This window comes from Cyprinus carpio, chromosome B16 (genome assembly GCF_018340385.1).
Source record: "Cyprinus carpio isolate SPL01 chromosome B16, ASM1834038v1, whole genome shotgun sequence".
Classification (NCBI taxonomy): Eukaryota; Metazoa; Chordata; class Actinopteri; order Cypriniformes; family Cyprinidae; genus Cyprinus; species Cyprinus carpio.
Window position 1 is genome coordinate 4,433,297 of NC_056612.1, and position 20,475 is coordinate 4,453,771.

Genomic DNA, 20,475 nt, shown 5'->3' on the forward strand with positions numbered 1-20,475 from the left:
GGGCCGACAGAATTGTATTTTTTTTGCCGAGGACCATCACGCAGAGACAGCGAGCAGCCAGTGGCCCATTGGTTTGTCTCCTGTATTGACAGTGTAAACATCCAATCATGGAGTGAAGTATTTTGCTTCGCCTATATAAAGACTGCATCACCCCAACTTTTCCCACGTTTTCACTGCAGCTTTATCGAGAACAGGCTTGCTCTGAGGTGAGTGAAACGGGGCAAAGAGCCAGGCAGGAGGAGGAGAAGAGAGTACTTGAATCGTTAAAGTGCTTGATAGGGACTCGCAACGGAGGCAGGCATCAACCCAATCCTAATATGTGCGCACCACGAGTGTAGAATATGTAAACACTTTTTAATAAAACATAAATTCATCCCCCGCGATTTTTTGGCCAAGTCAAGTCAAGTGTGTTCCCAGAGGTTTCCATGGGCCAGTGCAAATAAAGCTAGATTTAAAAAAAAATGATATTGTCAGACTTTCATGTTATTCTTATCCAAAACAAGATGTGATATGAGTGTGATACATAGGTTACATACTTTACATACACTACCGGTCAAAATTTTTTGAACAGTAGGAAAGATCCAATAAAAGTTCCAAAGATCAGCATTTATCTGAAATAAAAAGCTTTTGTAACATTATACATGTCAGTCAGTATACTTTTTTTTTTTTTTTTTTGGTGGGGGGATGATAGAAATTAATACTTTTATTTAGCAAGGATGCTTTAAAACAGGGGCGTCGCTAGACCCCTTTTGCTGTGCCCCAGTATAAATCTCAAGTTTAAGTTTTAACAATTTACTGTTTTTGTCAGTGTATTCATTAAAATTGATAATCACTTTTGCACAGAAATCCATGTTCGTGCATCTGTGTTTCCTTGCAACAACTGCAACACGCAGCCTGGTGACGACACGAGAATGAGGTAGGCTATGAAAACATTACCAAACTAAAGTAAGTCTCTAAATAATATCGATCATCTTATTTTGACCCTATCATTATTGGCTCCTGTAGATGGACATCAGAATATATCTGTGCAAAGCAGGGAAAGGGAAGCAGAAAGGAGAGAGGATGAGTTTGAGGGAGGTAAGACCTGATAAACTACTGTACACTCCCACCCAGACAGATCTCAGACATTAGAGGAAAAGGTCTCAGGAAAACCTGTTAAGTTTGTACGTTGTAGAATTGCAATGTTGCTGAGAAAAACAATTATGTGTTCTGTACTTTCAGATATGAAATTAATATTTCATTCTCTAGCTCTTGTTTAGGACATAAAAAATTGTCAGTAACTATGGCTGAGATAACTATTTGCTATATAGGCAGCAGCCTAGAGTTTAACGTTAAAAAAAATTAACCAACCTTGTTTGGACTTGGCAGGGAAACCAGGGAATGCCCTTTTTACTAGATTAAATATGCTCTTTATTTTAGTTGCAGCCATAAAATGACAGATTTCTTGAAATATTGTAACTGTAAATTCTTGAAAAGGTGATTTTTCATTGTTAACATTATGTAATGTAGAATGCAGATGTGCAAAAAAAAAACCTTTAACATTAAAAAACATTATTTATGCATTTGTAATTGCAGGTTAAATGCATTCATGTCCTGCATTAAACGGTGTGTAAATACATCAAAATGTCACTTCAGATGCAGCTTCTGTGTTGATTTCATTTGATTGGTAACAGCCCAAATGTCTTATTCTAATTCAGTGATTAAATGTAAGAATTTGACTGAAAAGATAATGGACACATTTAGAAAAAATGGCTTCATAAAGGTAAAAAATGCCCATAAAATGTAAAAATCAGTTTAAAGTTATTGGAAAAGATTACTTTCTATCTGTGTGATTAATAATAATAATAATATTCATGTTTAATCATTTTAGACACGTGATTTCACTGAAGGCTACCAGAATAATGATAACTTAATTTATTAAATTCATAAACAAACAAACTATATCTTCTCTATTTCCAGTTTTTAGTGTGGATCATGGAACATTTAATCTAATTCTTATGCTTAAGAATCTGTTATCTTTAAAAATTAATTTATGCTACTACTGCCCACTGACTTGGTTCTAAACCTATTTTATTATCCAATTTATGAGCCTTAAAACATCTTAAAATGCACACATGTAGGTCAGGAATATCAACCCCCCCCCCCCACCAATCTCCTTTTTGGGACCTCGGTATTTGTAAAAACCTGCATACGGCCCTGTTTCCACAGTGTATGCAATTTATGCCTTGAACAATGTTAATGTTCATGTTAAGTATGTTAAAAGATATAAATATTTTTACAATTATTGTTGCACTGTAGGAATATTGGTTTAAGCAATGCAAGTCTGTACAGTGCATTGTGTTGCACACAGCAGGCTTTCAAGAAAAAAGTGATAGAAAAGTAATGGGGGCCTGTGCCCCAGTAGAGCTTTAGATCTAGCAACGCCCCTGCTTCAAACTGATCAAAAGTTACGTTAAAGACACTTATAATGTTACAAAAAATTATTTTTCAGATAAATGTCCTTCTTCTGAAATTTCTATCCATCAAAGAAACCTAAAAAAATTATACTCAGCTGTTTTCAACATAATAATAATAAATGTTTTTTGAGCAGCAAATCAGAATATTTGAATGATTTATGAAGGATCATGTGGCTGGAGTAATGATGCTAAAAATTCAGCTTTGAAATCACAGGAATAAATTAAATTTTAAAATATATTCAAATAGAAAACAGTTATTTTAAATAGTAAATTCTTTAAAAAAAGCAATTAAAATCTTACTGTTCAAAAACTTTTGACTGGTATGTGTGTGTGTATATATATATATATATATATATATATATATATACACACACACACACACACATATATATCAAAGTGGTGGTGGGCTGCCTGGACCAAAAACCAAAAAATGCCAGGGCCGATTTTTTGTCCCAGTCCAGCCCTGATTGCAGCTGATGAATGAGTGCTTGGGATTTGAGAGGAATGTGATGACAGATTTATGACTGTACAGAGAAACTGCTCTAAACTTTATTCTCCAGTTTAACTTCAGCTTTATTCTGCAGAGACAAAAACACAGGATTTCTAAGAAACAATCCATTCTCAATCCAATATCTCCTCAGAAAGAGAATAAAAACTCTCCCACTTGTCTTCCTCATGGGAGGACACCAGACTAATGAATGGCCATATTTTACTGAAATTAAAGCATATGGATCATTTTGCACCTCAAGAGCTTTAGCTACATGCATCTCAATGATGTTCACCAAATGTTAGCGATGCAGACTGGAATTCAACTGGAATCCAGCCGCCTGATTTATCATGTAATTCAGCCAACCACTTCGGTTTAATTTGGTACATACCACATTATGTGTGCTTTAAGCAAATTATCTCTTTAAGAACATTATGTGAGAAATGGTGTGATCACATTCTTTAAAACATTCCCTCCAAATTCAATTCCAATGAAAATTACTTTATAAATATGTTCTTTATGAGACATGGCTGATCTTCAATGTTCTTAAGGATGTTTAAACCTGAAAATACTTGTAAATGATCTCCGTGATCTGTTCTTTTCCATTGCGTACTGTCAAACAGTCTGTTCCAAACCTGCATGATTGTCTTCTGTGGATCACCAAAGAAATTTTGAAAAAATATTTTTTTTGTGTTTGTGTCTATATAATGAAAATCAATGGAGTACAATGTTGTCTGGACCTCAACATTCTTTTAATATCCTCTGTTTTAGGAATGACATGAGAGTGAGCAAAAGATGACAGAATTTCCATTTTTGAGGCAATTAACCCTTTAAGACAAACTATTTCAACTAACTGTTCAGTGGGGTTGTGACTAGTCGACTTCAATGCTCTGCTGTGACGCTTTAAGCTTGACGTCGACTAGTCGCTGGTCCTATAGAGGATGCAACAGGATAAGAAATCTTTGAAGGACTTCCTCATTTATGCTCAGTTTCCAAACAGTTAAAATTATAAATAAATGCATACTCTGAAAGTGTCCACAAGACGTGTGATTATATTACTGGATGCTCGAAATTGAACGGGAGAATGTACATTTTAAACAGCTTATTGTACAGGTAAGTTATTAGCCGTTCTGATAAAAATGAGCTGTATAGGAGCTATAGCTATGTGGGCAGCGCTGTGTCATATTGCCATAGCTGTACACAAAGTGTTTCGAGTCTCAGCTCCAGGTTCAGGCTTATTTGTTCATTAATGACATCATCAGCGACTAGTTGACGTCGACTCAACTTTCATCACATAAAAGTTGACTTTAAAAAATCAGAAGAACCCCTATTGTTCAGATATCCAAAGATGCCATTGCTTTGTTATTTTGTTATCTAATGCATTGCCATTTTTAAGGCCACTGTACCTATAAATACATTGGAGGATACAGGATTACCAAGCCGCCATACCGTCCAATTTAAGTGAAAAACCTCTGTACAGCACTGAAATGTCAGACAATCCCTGGTGGATCTGATACTGAGCATATTTGGACTGGGTCACGAACAAAGCTACCCTCCTTACAGCTCCAAAACAATGATCTTCTGTCCCTTCACACAAACCACTGTTGGCGTCTCCGCCTTCACAGAGAAGCCACAAAACAAGCCAAATTGAGTTCAAGGCGGCAAATTTTGATTGGCCAGAGGAGAAAGAGTTTGGGAGTGGTAGAGTGGGTGAGTTTTGGGTTACTCTCTATGAGCTTGTGTTCAGTAAAGACATACAAAGACTCATCTGATGTTCAAAGCAGGGAGTTTGAAATGTAAAATACTTTAAGAGCATGTCTTCCCTTGCACTAGTTAGTGCAGCAGACTATGCCATTTCCTGCACAACTTTCTGAAGTCCATGAAATGTGTCCAAAAAGAAGCCAGAAATCAAAGCACTTCTTCTTGGCCTGTTGAGATTTTAAGTATTATGGGGGCTTTGCGATGTTTTCCTTCACACTTTCCCTTATATGGGCCGTTTGTGTAGTCTATGATGCTATTTCTAAGTCTCTCTGCTTGACGAAGCCGTCTGATCTAAACACAGCAAGAATTCTTCTGTAGGATATAACTGTGAGATCAGTTTGAGTATAGGACTGATCCAGCTCAATCTGCAACATAAAAAACTGATTTTTATTTATTTATTAATTTTTATTTGGAATAAATTATATTAAGCAACTTGAATGACACGCCAAATCTAGGACACTGTAGTTTTGAGCTCGCTGACAGCTTGAGTTGCAGACTTACAATCACAGAAGACATCTATACTAGGGAAGTGCATCTCCATAATTGAGGGCATTGCGAAACGCATATCGATGCATAGCCAATGATACAATACATTGAAGATACATATGAAGCAGCTACCGACGCAATGCAATACGATTCACCATGATGTAGTGCGATCCGATTTCAAATAGATTTAATACAATGCGATTCAATGCAATAGAGAAAAAATATATGATGCTGTGCAATTCAGTATGGGACAGATAGTTGTATTTTATTTCTTTGGTTCAGACAGACAGCCATGTTAATCTACATGTGACTCTCGGGACAGCAGTGGTGATGAGAGAACACGCTTGAGAAACAGTTTAGTGGAGAAATCAATCTACATAATATACAAATATTGGTCATAAAAAATGAAAGAGGAACATGAGCCCAAGTTTATTTGTATTGCATATTTTTTGCTTAAAATAAATTTGTTTAGGCTTGGCATTTATAATAAATGAATTCATGTTTGTTTTACACCTACAGTTTTCATTCCTGTTCTGTTCTAAAAATCTAAAAAAATTAAAAAGATTTTTTGTGGAGTGAGGAGAACTAAAATGTTTCTGAATACTGAGCAAGTTAATATATTTATAGCAAACAGTTGGAATAACAGCTTTAAAGGCACAGGTATGTTTCACTGTATAAGTTTCATGATTTCAATTAATTAAACATGCTTTTTGACTACTAAAATTTCATTTGAACAGAATATAATAGAACCCAGCATAATAATAATAATAATAATAATAATAATAATATTATTAATTTTAATTTTAATATAATATTTTTAGTAAAAAAAAAACTGAATTTGGCAAAAAAAAAAATTAAACAGATTTTATAGAGTCCTACAGCTAAAGCGAAATCCTTTTTCGTTACTGTGTTGGTATGTATGTACAGCGGATCATAGGGCTGGGCGATATATTGAGTTTGTACAATACATCAATGTTTTCTTTATAAGCGATTTGATATGAGGCAATACCTTTTATATTGATATACAGTAGTTTGATACAAGCACATCTGAAAATATAGCGGAGGACACAGACTGAGCTGCTGCAGAGAAAGTGCTTAATCCAATTTGCTCTAAACATGTAACAAGCTTCATATTAAGGCCTTTAAAAACGGGTAAGACATACACTCCCCTCCAAAAGTATTGGAACAGTGAGGCCAATTCCTTTATTATTGCTGTAGACTGAACACATGGTGAACCCACCAACTGGTCACATGAGCAATGGGTGGGTTCAAACTAAAGGTGCTATCGTCTAAGCTGTGTTTATCAGATCCAGATGGAAATACTTGGAAATAAAAGCTGAAATGTTGATCTCGTCTTATACTCATCTTTTGATGTCAAACCCAAATTTTTTCAGTCTACCTCAAAAATACAAGAATTTGCCTCACTGTTCTAATACTTATTGAGGGCAGTGTAGTTTATAGTTTCGTTTTGCATATTAATTTAAGCAGCTCGGCCCGTCATGCTCTGACAGACTCTAGGCTACTCGCGCTGTTTAATGAGATTTCACAGGTATGATCTCCATCTGTAAATGTTAGAAAGCCATGGAAATATTTCCATTTTTCTGTCAGAAGTGTATGAGCCTTCTGTTTTGGGATTCTCCGCTAAACTTCACAGACTTCAGTGAACGAGCGCCGCTGCGCGCCAAACAGACAGAGCTCAATTAAATACGAGCTCAATAATTCTAACTAAAATATACATTTCACTGAAATATTTGTGGTTGGACAATAAATGTGACATGTAGAATTTTAAACCTACAAGTAAGTTTATTTTTAAGATAGCACTGACTGTAAAGTGACTGTAATGGGGTAATCAAAATAGCCTAACACAACTCTGTGCTTTTGTTCTCATTTATTTCCATTATTAGTTTCATGAATTTAACTTCTGCTTTATAAGCCTTGTTTTTGTTTTTAGATTGCAATGTTACAATGTTAGAATGAAATGTGATTTTTCATAATATAAAGGCTTACATGGTCTTTATTTTCATAGCCTTCAATATGTATTTTGTTGGACAACATTGGGTGGTAAGTGAAATATATATATATACACATATACATATATATTAAACACCTTTTCTTTTTAATTCAAATACAAAAATGAAAATATTGAGATTTATGAGGTATATAGCGTATATGGCAAATATTACCAAGATTTGAATTTTTTGATTTTTTGGCCCAGCCATAGCGTGACTGTGCACTTGCAATGCATTGGCCAAGCATTCATGTCTTCATTTACGTACTGCACTCTGACCCTGGAGATCAAACACCTGTTTCTCTCGTTCCCTCTCTGGCTCCAGCTGACCAAACACATCAGACATTCCTCCATCTGCTCATCGGACCCCTCAGCGCACCTCACTCGCACGCTCCCTGCACTCCTCTCCAGCGGGCAACCGCTCTCTCCTGCACAACTATTCGCTGTGCATTCTCACTATCTTTAGTCTCGTAATCCGTGTAAACAGGTGGAGGTACATGCGGACACGTTTACTGCGCTCATAACAAGACACTGGACACACACCAAGAACTAAAGAGCCGATGCGGAGAGCGATGCTGTGGGTCAGAGCCAGTCATGCAGAGGAGAAGCTCAGGAATGCTCATTTTCCTTCAAATAGCTGCCAGTCCCAGGGACCAGAGCGGAGCTAAATAAAGTGTGAGGAAACAAGACTGGATGAATGCATGGAATGAAGGTTTATCTGAACTTCACCGCAGTGCATGGGCTCTGTTTAGTTCAGTCAGACCCAGTGCTGTTTCCTGTCAGCCTGTATGCTCCCAACACACACATTTCCGCTCGAACCACAAGCTAAATCATTTACAAAACACAGACAAACTGAGATGAAGCCTGACATCCAACACAGACCAGACCTACAGCTTCAAATGTGACCTTCAAACATAAATCTGGGCACACAGATATTAGCAACATACAGGGACAAAAGATTGCATCATAACAGCTGAAACAATAGATATAAAAATAGAAATCAGTTATTTTAAATTGTAATAATATTTCACAATATTACTGTTTTACTGTATTTTTGATCAAATACATGCTGCCTTGGTGAGCAGAAGAGACTTCTTTTAAAAGCATTTAAAAAAATCTTCTTTTTTTTTTCTTTTTTTTCATGACAGTGTGAACAGCACAAACCACATGGAATCTTATCTTTATGATTCTGATTTGGGCCACTTCCTAAATCTTAAATTCAGGTCAGATGATTTGCAATGCGACCACAGTCCGAACGGTCATATCAGAATTCATGCGACATTTACATCACACTAGATGGACTTTCGTCATAAGTCCGCGCTGGAAGGAGTCACTCCAAAGATATTACATACTGGTATGATCGCTCTGTGAGTATGACAGACAGTTGTGGATGTAGTCAGTGGAGAGATGAAGAGGTGTTGAACTTATAAGTATTGCAGTGACAGCTCTATACAAGCTAAACTTATGGGGTCCTATCTTAAATATTTAAAAACTTTGCTCTGTGTCTTCTTATTTTTACTCATGAATTCACTGCCTTCGGTGGCACATCAGCTTATAAATGAATGGGTTAATGATTACTTCAGCAGCCCCCGTGTTTACTTCCGTATGACAGCGCGCTTATATCTTGAGTGGGTTTGTATGACACACACACTTACTGCAAGCACTGCAGGTGAAGCAGCTGTCATGGTACAGGCTGCCCATGGCCTGACACGCCTGACTCGCTCCATACACAGCCTTGCTGCACTTCACACAGCTGCCTGCAAAAGAGCAAGAAAACAAACCAGGTCACGCTTTTAATTTCATTCTATATAGGTAAGAAGAACTTAATGAAAGAGTGTGTAAGAGGGAAGGCAATGCTGAAGAGGAGTCTGAGCTTCAGTGCAGAGGTCAGCTGTGTTGTGACACTAACCACAATGTTTGTTCTGACTGGACAGTCAGTGTGAAGCATTGGATATTGATATTGGAGATACGTAATTACAAATAGAGGTACTGGAATTACGTTCAACTAAAATGTTGTATTTCTTATACAAACACACACAAACAAACATACATACGCGCATATGGTTATGTGAGAGCTAATTAGTAAACAAGCAGACCCTATGACCTTATTGGTGCTGTAAGTAGGATTGACACCAAGTGGATGTACTAGGTATTGCAGTCCAAATTCAAAATATTGGAGAGGGTTTTTTTCACCCGGCTCCTCCTCCTCAGACTTGATGCACATGCAGGTTGCCAGATTGATGACACCGACAGGAACGAGCACACTTGACGATGAATGAAATGAAATACGCTGTGTTTCCCACCAACTGGAAACCCGGGGTGCCAAAATACAAACCAAACACAAACCAAATCAGAGACCAACATTCCGGCCCGGAACACACATTTTCAAAAGAGAATAACTGACTGTAGCATTGTTTTTCAGATAAACAAGTATGTTAAATTAAATCTGCATTTAATCTTAAATATCTGCAAACATATTATGGTATTTTTAAGCTTTAGTACAGAGGTCCCCAACCACCGGGTCACGACCCACTACAGGGCCGTGGGAGAACTGCTACAGGGTCACAAGGAAAAATGTGTATAGATATGACACTCTATGTTACTGTTATTTATTGCGTGTTAGTGATTGTTCTTATTATTCAGTATTTTTGTTGTATGCGATTGATATGGAGTAGAAATTTGACGATTTCATGTTAAATAAGTAAATGAAAGATCTTTTCTGCTCTGATCGGTCACATATTGGGGTTAAACAGATCGCAGTTGAGCTGTGATACATACGGACGAGACCCTATACTGTTCGGCACGCACATGATTCGCAGATTAATTTGCCAATTTACACGTTCAAGAAATTTTAAACCACAAGAACAAACAAAAGAGCTCAATTTGATACTCGCGCGCTGTTCCCACACACAATCAAAGCACGCACAAGCATAAAGACGTGTTTCAGACAGCACGGAAATACCGAGTTGCTTATATGTACACATAAAATTAACGTATGTTAAAAAAAAAATCTTTTTAGGATATATCAGCCTCCACCACCCCCACCCCTCCACGTCCAGCCGGTCCGCAAGAAAATTTGACAAACGTAACCAGTCCGTGGTGTAAAAAAGGTTGGAGTTCCCTGCTTTAGTAGAGTAAAAAACTTACATACCGCACTTTTAAGAGAACATTACATTAAGATGAGCTTAAGATAACAGTACAGCTCAAGTGAAATCACAAGACTGTCTGTTCAGAAGGTGAACTGAGAGCACAAGAGGCTCTCTGTCCATCTCTTTCAGTTCAGGCTGGTCTACGTGGCATACGCAAGGAGAACATTTAAGCAAGCATGTGCTGAGATAACAGCGTTAAACAGACAGAGGTCTGCTCTTAGCCAGCGCTGGCCTCACACAAAAGAGCCTCTGTTTCATCTGGTATTCAGCAAACATCATGCTAACAAGTTCTGCCCACTCAGCAAAGCCTGGTCCAATCGCGCCAAGCACAGTCAGACTTTCTACACAAACACAATCAGACCCACATCTGCTTTGCAAAAAGGCTTTTCATTGAAACAAGATGAATTAAAACACCATGTTGTAGCACTTTTAAACTGAGTCTGGATTCAAAACAAAAAACTTTTTTTATGTAAGAATTAATTTGGGTCAGAAAGACATGCTGACATTATGATTTCCGTCAATGCATCGCATGCTGGGAATTTGTGAGTCATCACAAAAATATCGCACCCAACAATCAAAATTGTAGGAAATCTTTAACTGGGAGCCAATGGGTCGTTGTAGCCTTCTTATATGTCTTGTTTCACACAAAATCTCAAGGAAGACTCCATAGAGCAGATACTGATGGCTAGCATTGCAATGCCACTTTCCAGCACAATTGCAAGTTGTAAGCTGTTTGTTTATGAAACTAAACAATGTAGATTTACGTTGTGGTTATGCTCTGAGATGGTGTAAACAACATTTTCAAATAAACAAAGTGCATTTCCGATTCGGCACTAGGCACTAAAGTAAATCATACTCGGCAGCACTATTCACAGCAGAAATAGGCTGTGTTTACTCCACATTAGAACACAGATGTAAGTCTCACAGTTGCGTTTATACAGCATTTTGTTTTTTACAAGCAGGAAAAAACTGCATAAAAGAACAGATATCTTAAAATTTTCAGAAGTGAGGACTCCTTTTTCCCAAAAGCAACAAAGTTCGCAAGTTCTGTCATTACTAATAGAGTTCAATGGAACTTATCTCCATAGTTAATTAATGATGCTTTTGGGAAACGCACCCCAGGGTTATTACAGAAACTAAACTAGAACTAAACCTATAAAAAAAACCACACATAAAAATGTTGTTTTTTTTAATATAATTTTTTTTTTATTATTATTAAAAAATTTTTTTTTTTTAATTGTTGTGACAAAAAATAAATAAAAATAAAAATGATATAGACGCATTTAAAGAAACATAAGTCATAAAAATGTCAAACACGACAAAATTACTAAAACTTTAAAATTAAAACGAAAAAAGAGGAAAATAGCAAAAATAAAAAATGATTTAAAAAAAAAATAAACATTATAATAACATAGCCACATTTAACCCAAATCTACACTATTTGAATAAAACGTAGAAAGATAAATGCCACAAGTTATGGTTATTGGTAAGTTAACCGAAAGATTAATCAGGGCAAATCCTGAAAATAATCAATAGATCTATAAGGGGGGAAATGTTAGATTAATAGACTAAATAAATTAATCAATAGATTAATCAATTAAAAAAGGATAGTTGCAGCCTTAGAATTAATACAAGCTTATTTGACCAAATATGAGCTGCTGCAGATTTTCCAAACTGTTCGACAGATCAAAATGATTTTCTGTGGTAATCGAGCATGTTCCAGATGCTGTCAATATAGCGGTGAAGATGCACTGAACCTGGAACAAATCATGTGGAGTGAATTTCTAACAAGCATCCCTCTCTGTTAAATTAACACATTATCACAGATGACACATGTAGAGAAATGTGCTCACATTCACACTGGACTGTTTCCAACTTATCTCAGATAACATTCATCTTGCACATAGATCTACATCGACTCAAAATAACCATTACCAGTAAGAGTAGCCCCTGGCATGACCAGTCAGTAGATTCCCATCAGCACCAGTGCTATTTATTTACAAAAGACTAAATCTGTTTTTGCTATTTATCAGCCCACGTGTGCTTATTAATACATTCATGTGAGTACAGCCAGGGCACTAAATTTACACCTACCAAATGCCACACAAGTACAAACTAGCTTTGGCAAATAGGTAAAACAGTTTCTTGCCAGCTGTCCCGTACTTTATCAGGAACAGACACATAATGCATAGTTTAACTGAACTGGTTGTGATGCACCAACAGTCACAACTATGCAAGGAGAAAACAGAAATAATAATCCTGCAATAGATTGAAAAACATAAATTATGCAAAATACAGTTATATTATATTAAAATAATAAATAACTCCATTTATAGTTTAATAATAGGAAAATAATATCCTGACCATTTAATTAATGCACAATGATTTAAATGGTTTTCTGTCTTGCATTTCAGCTCTCTAAATGATTGATGTCATTTTTAAAATGTGGAAATTTGCAGAAATAAGTTAACCAAACTGTTATTTACATAAGGTGAACATTTGGACACCTGTTTGACTAGTAAAATTATTGTACAAGCCCAAATTTATATAACTGTATAGAAATATTTTACATTTGATTGCCATCTACAATAACGGCCCATTTTAAAACAACAAAACATGATTTTTTCCTTCTTATTCACTGTAGTGAAGCAGTATTGTAATATAATATTTCTGTAAACAATTTCCAGCATTTCAGTAATAAAAGTGTCCGTATTCAACATGCATTCACATTAACGCAAAGTGCAACAGGGAATGGGACTGATCCCTTCTTGTAAGCTCAGAAATGTGGATTCATACAGCAATCAAATTATCACATGGATTTGGCCTCTGTCAAAAATGTCCTAATAGGGCTTAAGTAATTACAGCAGGTACATTTTCCCAGTTCACCCGCCATTGAGATGTAGGCCAAACAGTTAATTCTGGACCCAGAGTACAGCCATTCAAGAGAGCAGGACATGAACTCAAGAGCTAAGGGACAGGAAGCCAAGAATCCTAGACAACAATTAAGATAAAGCTATCTAGTCGACAGGCAGATTAAGGAATCCTTCATCAAAAGAGCACAGGGCACAAAGCATGAATGTCTGCTGTTGGTATGTCTGTGTGCACAAGGCGGGACTCCCTCCCTCCCTCCCTCCAGCCGACTCACATCTCACCCACTGTCTCTTCCAAAACAAAACACAGCAGCAGGGAGAGGCCAAGCATAACCGACTCCAGACAGGGGGGACGCCAACCATTGGGATGTCAGCAGAGGCAAAACCGCCATTAGACTTCACTAAAGCGTCTTGTAATTTATTATCGTCTCTTTGTCCTCATTTAGCTACTTTGTAAAATGCAGACATTCCTTAAAATCCTGGCGGTGCAGCTGTCAGACTGAGACTATAAACACCAGCGTGGCTTTACTATGCCATTTACTGCCAACTCAGCATCCAGAACACATCAACAGGACACAGGTGGATGTTGAAACCTCCTTCAGTCCCTAAACTTGGTCTTCCCTAATAAATGTAAACAGAATAGTTTGGTTATCAATGCACTTTTCAATAGCAAATAAATTAGGGGTAATGCACAGCTAGTCATGTACTACTTTAATCACGCTGTATTACATGGATTTGATTAATAATTTCATTCTTTTCACATTTCTGTGTTTTACAGAAGCTTATGTTATCATAGTTGGGTCAATTCTTAGTGAATGGAATCTACAACAAACATCATTTATAGCGATCCCATTTGATCTAATAGAAAACAAAACAAAAACAAAGCATTTCTCTGACTTTCCCAAAAAATTATCTACAGTGGTTAGAAGAAAGATGTTAGGGTTATTTGCCATCACTCTCAGCTGTTGTATTAGAAACACTCAACTAGTGTTCGGAAATTTAGTGTCAAGGTAAAGAACACAAAGTATAACCTTATAAGCGTGCATTGGATTTAAAAAAAAAAAAAAAAAAAAAATAAATATATATATATATATATATATATATATATATATATATATATATATATATGATTATATATATTTGCTAGATTTACAGTGTTGTAGGTTACACAACTCCCATTAATATATAACCAGAATATATACTGTAAAATTGCAATGAAAGTTTGTTTACATACTATGTTTGTGTGTGGTGTATATTTATTATGTATATAAAAATACACACATATGTATATATATTTGAACAAGTATTTGTATGTTTTTGTATGTAAACACTTCTATATAATTTATATTAAATATAAATATATATATTGCATATAAATGTAAAATCTTTATCCTTAATATATACGTGTGTGTATTTATATATACATAATAAATATACACAGAACACAAACATACAGTATGTAAACAAACTTTTATTTTGAATCGATTAATCGTGATTAATCGTTTTGCAGCCCTAGTATTGTCCAAAAGATACTAGTTATGGCCTGAATGATATTTGACGTTTTCAAGGCTTAAAAAAAGAATACTGCGTGGGGTTGACGATGAAAGCAATGTACTTTTTTTCACCCACTCCTCAGTATACGAAAAATCCTTGATTTTTTCAGTTCATGCGAGGCCAAAGAAAACATTTGTCACTCAATCTATGTTCTAGTATGAATCAGAGAGAGAGAGAGAGAGAGAGAGAGAGAGAGAGAGAGAGAGAGTGTGTGTGTGAGTGTGACTGTCAAGCCAAAGTACAGTACAACGGTCACGAGGATATGAGCTGCACGGCAAACACTTCATGTGCTTTGCGGCTTCGTTTAGTTAAATTTAAACCAGCTATTCCCAAGTGATCACAATTTACAGTCCATGTAAACAACAAATGTCTGGAGACATGCTTAGAGGAAACTATTTATGTGTCTATGTAGGCTTGAGCACAAGCATGCTAATGTTTGTGTCTATACTGCACGTCTGTATCTCTTCTGCAATCACAGTAACATATACTAAAGATTCTTCACACACTCTACCATGGCTCTGTGCTTTTCCAGCAGGAAATTCCTTTAGCAAGACTGAATGATTTACAAAAGCTTAATGGAAACAGCAAGTGCAACTAGGGATTGCTAGACCATCACGCTTTATATCTTAGAACTATTCTGCACTGATATCTCAATGCACTTTATCCATATGGCAGTAAAACCTATAATCCATTCAGTTATGGGTGAACTGATTCCCTTTGATATTTTTTTTTCACCCTTCCACTATATACAAGTATGAATATTAAGACACGCAGAGGTGGAAAGAGTACAAAAATATTCTACTCAAGTAAAAGTACCATTACATTAATGAAATTTTACTTAAGTACAAGTAAAAGTACCAGTCTAAAAATCTACTCAAGTAAAAGTAAAAAGTAGCTCATTTAAAATTTACTCAGAGTAAAAATTACTTAGTTACATTTTAACAGTGGGAGGGAGGCAAAAATGGGACAGGCCAAGGGTGTCAAACTCAGTTCCTGAGGGCCACAGTCCTGCACAGTTTAGATATAACCCTAATTAAACACCTGATCCAGCTAATCTAATCATTTAGGCTTATTTGAAAACTACATGGTAGGTGTGTCGGAGCAGGGTTATAACTAAACTCTGCAGGGCTACGGCTCTCCAGGAACTGAGTTTGACACCCCTGGGATAGGCCTATTAATCTCAAACCAGTTGTTTTTAATTAAAGGAATCAGTTATTTAGAATAATAAGACATTTAGGCTGTTACCAGGCAAATCAGTATCAACAAACTCATCTTTTCAATGCAGAGGAAATGCAGAAGCTTCATTGGAAGTGCCATTTAGATGTATTTACACACTGTTTAATGCAGGACAAGAATGCATTTAAACTGCAGTTACAAATGCATGAATAATGTTTTGATATACAAGACATAAAATATTGAATACTCATTTGAAATTATAAGAAATTAATTATTTAAAAAAATCAAAAAATACTTGTCATGTGAAATTAAAATGGCCAGTAGGTGTCAGGAAGTCACTGTTAATAAGTGAGTCATTGCGATTGAACCGAATCATTCAGGAACGAAACACTGTCATGTTGCTCAGAGACGTAAAGTTGTTCTGTGGTGGATGTGTTCTATGGTGGCTGTTTGGAATAATTTTTGGTTGGTGAAAGAGTGTGGTGTATAAGAATTAAGTCTCTTAATTAATTTGTTTACTGACCTGTTGTAAATATATATATATATATATATAGTCTTATATATATATATATATATATATATATATATATATATATATATATATATATATATATAATGATATATGTAATCATGAAGATTTTTTTGAGGAAAAGACGGCATTCTTTGTGTGATTTTGATTCACTCTATGAAATGATATAAATATGTAAATTTTCTGCCCCTATATCTTTAATTTTGTGATCATTCTAAATGCATTTCAACAGACTGAATCACACAGTGAAAGAACACACTCTAAATGCGCGCGCACATCATTAAAACAATTGTGATATTATCGCAGACGATATATATAGCACACTCCACACCACTGTCTTTTTGGCTAATTTGTGTAAAACCTCTTGCTAAAATGTCAAAGCTTCATTTTAACCACCAATGCAACGATGCAATTATTTAGCTTACCTCTATATGCTTGCGAAGGGTTGACGTCTTGTCGAGATTTTATTAGCTGCTTTGGTCTTCCTAGGCAAGCACAGCTTGCACTATAAATATGGCCAGGGCTTCACTTCTTTTCCTTCGAGTTCAACTTCAGAATATTCAGGGTTTCGTTTTCAGCGGTGTCTGCACCACTAAGGCCTGTTTTGTCCGTCTGCATCTCTCTTGTGATTTTAGCGCCAGTTTGCCCTCCTGCCCATTATTTACTGACGTAGTTTCCAGGGAGGAAATTTTTTTTTTTTTTTTACTCAGTAATTAATGTGTTTTAAAATGTAGCGAAGTACAATACTTCAAACAAAATATACTTATGTAAAAGTAAAATTACAGATTTTAAAAATTACTTTAAAAAGTAGAAGTACACAAAAAAGCGACTCAATTACAGTAACGCGAGTAAATGTAATTCGTTACTTTCCACCTCTGTTTTTTTTTCACCCTTCCACTATATACAAGTATGAATATTAAGACACGGAACAAGGACAAAAAAATTGTATTCACTCTTTTTGCATCATGGTAAAGGAATAGTTCACACAAAAATGGAAAGTCTTGTCATGATTTACTCACTCTCACGTCATTCCCAACCTCTAGGACTTACTTTCTTCTGGCAAACACAAAAGAAAATATTTTGAAGAATGTTGGAAACCAAACAACTTTTGATCCCACTGACTTCCAAAAGATTTCTCAAAATATTCTCTTTTATGTTCCACAGAAGAAAGACACTCATACAGTAAAGACATAAGGTTGAGTAAACGACAGAATATTAAGTTTTGGGTGAACTACCGCTTTAAATATGCCATCTTCCCTGAGCTCCATAAGTATATACCTGCACTTCAACCATAAATCCTTTTAGTCTAAGGTCAGTAAACTTGTAACCAAAGTAAACAAACTAAAATTCAACGCTGAGCATGAAAGATAATAAAATACTTTGAATGTTTGGTTTGTAATATCGTCTGCCAGAGACAATTGTTAGGTCTTGTGTAGAGACTAAAGTGAATGAATATAGATTAGTTTTGCAGGCCCACTGCCCACAGAGCGAATGATAATGGGGATGGCAATGTTGGTTTAGGGAAGTTTCATACACAGCGGGCACCAAGAGACAGGGAGGAAACTTTTCTTAGTGTAAGAAATATCCATTAGCTTGAACATACTCCCACGGATCAGAGTCAAGCTCAATAATAATAATAATAATAAAAAAACAGTAACAGCAAAGTCTGCCTTTGGTAACTGAAATGTAATGAAATAAAAGAAACTATCAACAGATTAGAAAAAATCAGTTCCAGGAATAGCTTCTGGAAAAAGCACCAGTAACAGGGATCTAGGCTACACACTTATATACAACTGAATGTAAGGCTCATTGTGGCAAGAACCACACACACACACACACATATAGTGAAGGTCAAGTGGAAACAGGCAGAGGGTTTTTCAATCAGCAAGCTGTTAAACACAATTGCAGATGTGAAAAAGATAAATATAAAAACACCAAACTGGCAGTGATCACGTTGTGCTTACCAAAGTACTCAGCCTTTGGCTGGGCGTCCATCTCCTTTTCCAGGCGTTCAGTTAGAGCTTCTAATTTTATTTCAGCCACAGATGGCCCCTGATCTGCCTGTACATGGAGGGTCTGGCATGGCAGCTTGAGTGCCCGAGAAGGGCTGGAAGACTCATCATGGGGCGACTCAACAGGGGTAGAAGCGGGCACTGTCAGGTTACCGGGAGCAGGGCTCATGGGTTGGGATGGATCACCTTGCTTCCCTCTGTGAGACAATGGAGGTTGGGTCACCTGGGTAGGTGAGGGGGTGCCAATATTATGAACTACCCCATTTTGATATGTCAGTCCACTGGCAGGCCACTGGGCAGAATTTGTTTGGTAATGCTGCCCAGGGCTAACCTGTTGAGGCTGGTGATATGCATCCCTGTACGTTCCTGTGGGTGACTGAGAGGGAGACTTCCCTGTTTGAGGGAATCCCTGAGACACTGGAGAATAATTCTGACCCGCTCCAGGTGAGCTAGAAGAGGAGGAACTGTTTGAGAAAGGAGATGATGGCGTCTGAGATGGGTAAACGCTTCTTGATGCCCATGTGCCAGGGGGGCTGGTAGAGGGTGCCGATCGTGCTGGCACTGGTATTTGGTTAACAGCATTCCCAGTCTCCTTAATGTCATAAGCTCTGTTACTGGATCCATCAGGTAAGCTGGCTGAATGATGCTTTTGTCCTTCATAAGATATGTATGGAGTCACACTGGCGGGGCCAACCATTGGTCCAGACATGATGGGTGGTTTGGCTGCTGCTTCACCACCCTGTCTATAACTATTGATGGGTGGTCTGTCTTTGGTGTAAAATGTGTTATATGACGGTTTCGAATGACTTCCATTGATCCTTGCCGCCAGACTGTTTCTTGCCATCTCCTCTTGCTGCTTCTGCATGTGTATTTTGGTCATCTTTGAGGCAAACACCTTTCTGGTTTCTTCAAAATCCGGGTTGTTTCCCGCATCTCTCTTCACGCGAAATAAGCCGTCCTTCGATGCTTCATACATGTTCAAGTCCTCGATGAATTTACTCGCCTCGAGTCCCAAATCGTCGTATTTATCCATGTTTGCAACTGGAAACACGAACTGAAACACTCAGAAAGTAAGTTTTTAACGACTTCTGTCAGCGGAGGATCTCCAGCGGTAAATTTAGACAAACCATTGAAAACGGAAAACTCATGAGAAACAGCTGTCCAAACTCATTCACCTGTGAAAAGCCACCAGTAAGATCAGTCAAAACCGCAAAAGCCAAGTGAAGAGTTTAAAGTTTCCACAGCAAACATCACGCGACACAGATTAAATCCACTAAAATAGCCCACCCGCGAAAATAAGTGACCAAGCGTGACTGGAATGCTATTTCGACGAAAAAACTCTCGGCATTTTCTCAACCTGTAAATAAAACTAACTGTAGACAGCGACAAAAAGCAGGGAAATCTACTCTTGAACGAACTAACAGCTGACTGAAAAGAAACGTACACGAGCAGAACTGCTCTTGTAACTTTCGGAGGCAGCTCTCCGTTTAAATCGACTGAAACTCGACCCAAACTCTAACATCTAACGAAGTCTACTCCACAGTGGACGACAGCAAGTTCAAACGGCTCCTTCAGTAAACTCTTCTCCTCACTGAGAGAAACTGAGCGACTCCCGCCGAGTCCCGCTGTGAATGAAGGAGCGCGCGACCAGCGGTGCAGCTCACGAGCGCGCAAACAGGAAAACAGTGTCCGCGTGCAGGTTATTAACACGGGTCCCCATGCTAAATAATCAAGATCGGTCTTTCGGGGTTTGCTTGGAGAATGTTTTGAGCGGTTTAGAGAGCTTGTAGCTTACTTGAAAGAGACGTGTAAAGACTTCCTGCTGTCGTGTGGTTGCGTTGTAACTTTACATGATTAAAGTAGCCTTCACTGAAGAGAATTTTCTCACCACAAGACATGTGGAAATAATAAAGCATTTCATTTTATATATTATAGTGAATTTGACATCTAACGTTTACTTTGATACGGTTACTTGATGAGTTAACTT

At 37.1% G+C, this 20,475-nt stretch overlaps 1 protein-coding gene across 4 annotated transcripts in view; it reads right to left on the reverse strand.

The window, feature by feature from the left end:
* The window catches only part of LOC109101031 (LIM domain-containing protein 1), a 37,181-nt gene extending 16,977 nt beyond the window's left edge, over window positions 1-20,204 (reverse strand). The window contains exons 1-3 of one of the 4 annotated variants that reach the window (XM_042740385.1): window positions 19,616-20,202; window positions 18,441-19,542; window positions 8,854-8,955 (exon numbers count right to left, since the gene is read on the reverse strand). In XM_042740385.1, the coding sequence (XP_042596319.1) occupies window positions 8,854-8,955; window positions 18,441-19,542; window positions 19,616-19,636 (1,225 nt within the window). In that variant the 5' untranslated portion in view covers window positions 19,637-20,202. Of the gene's footprint in view, window positions 1-8,853; window positions 8,956-18,440; window positions 19,543-19,615 lie in introns of all 4 variants that reach the window. The other 3 variants (XM_042740386.1, XM_042740384.1, XM_042740388.1) reach the window with 3 other exon arrangements.
* Window positions 20,205-20,475: the final 271 nt, after the last annotated feature.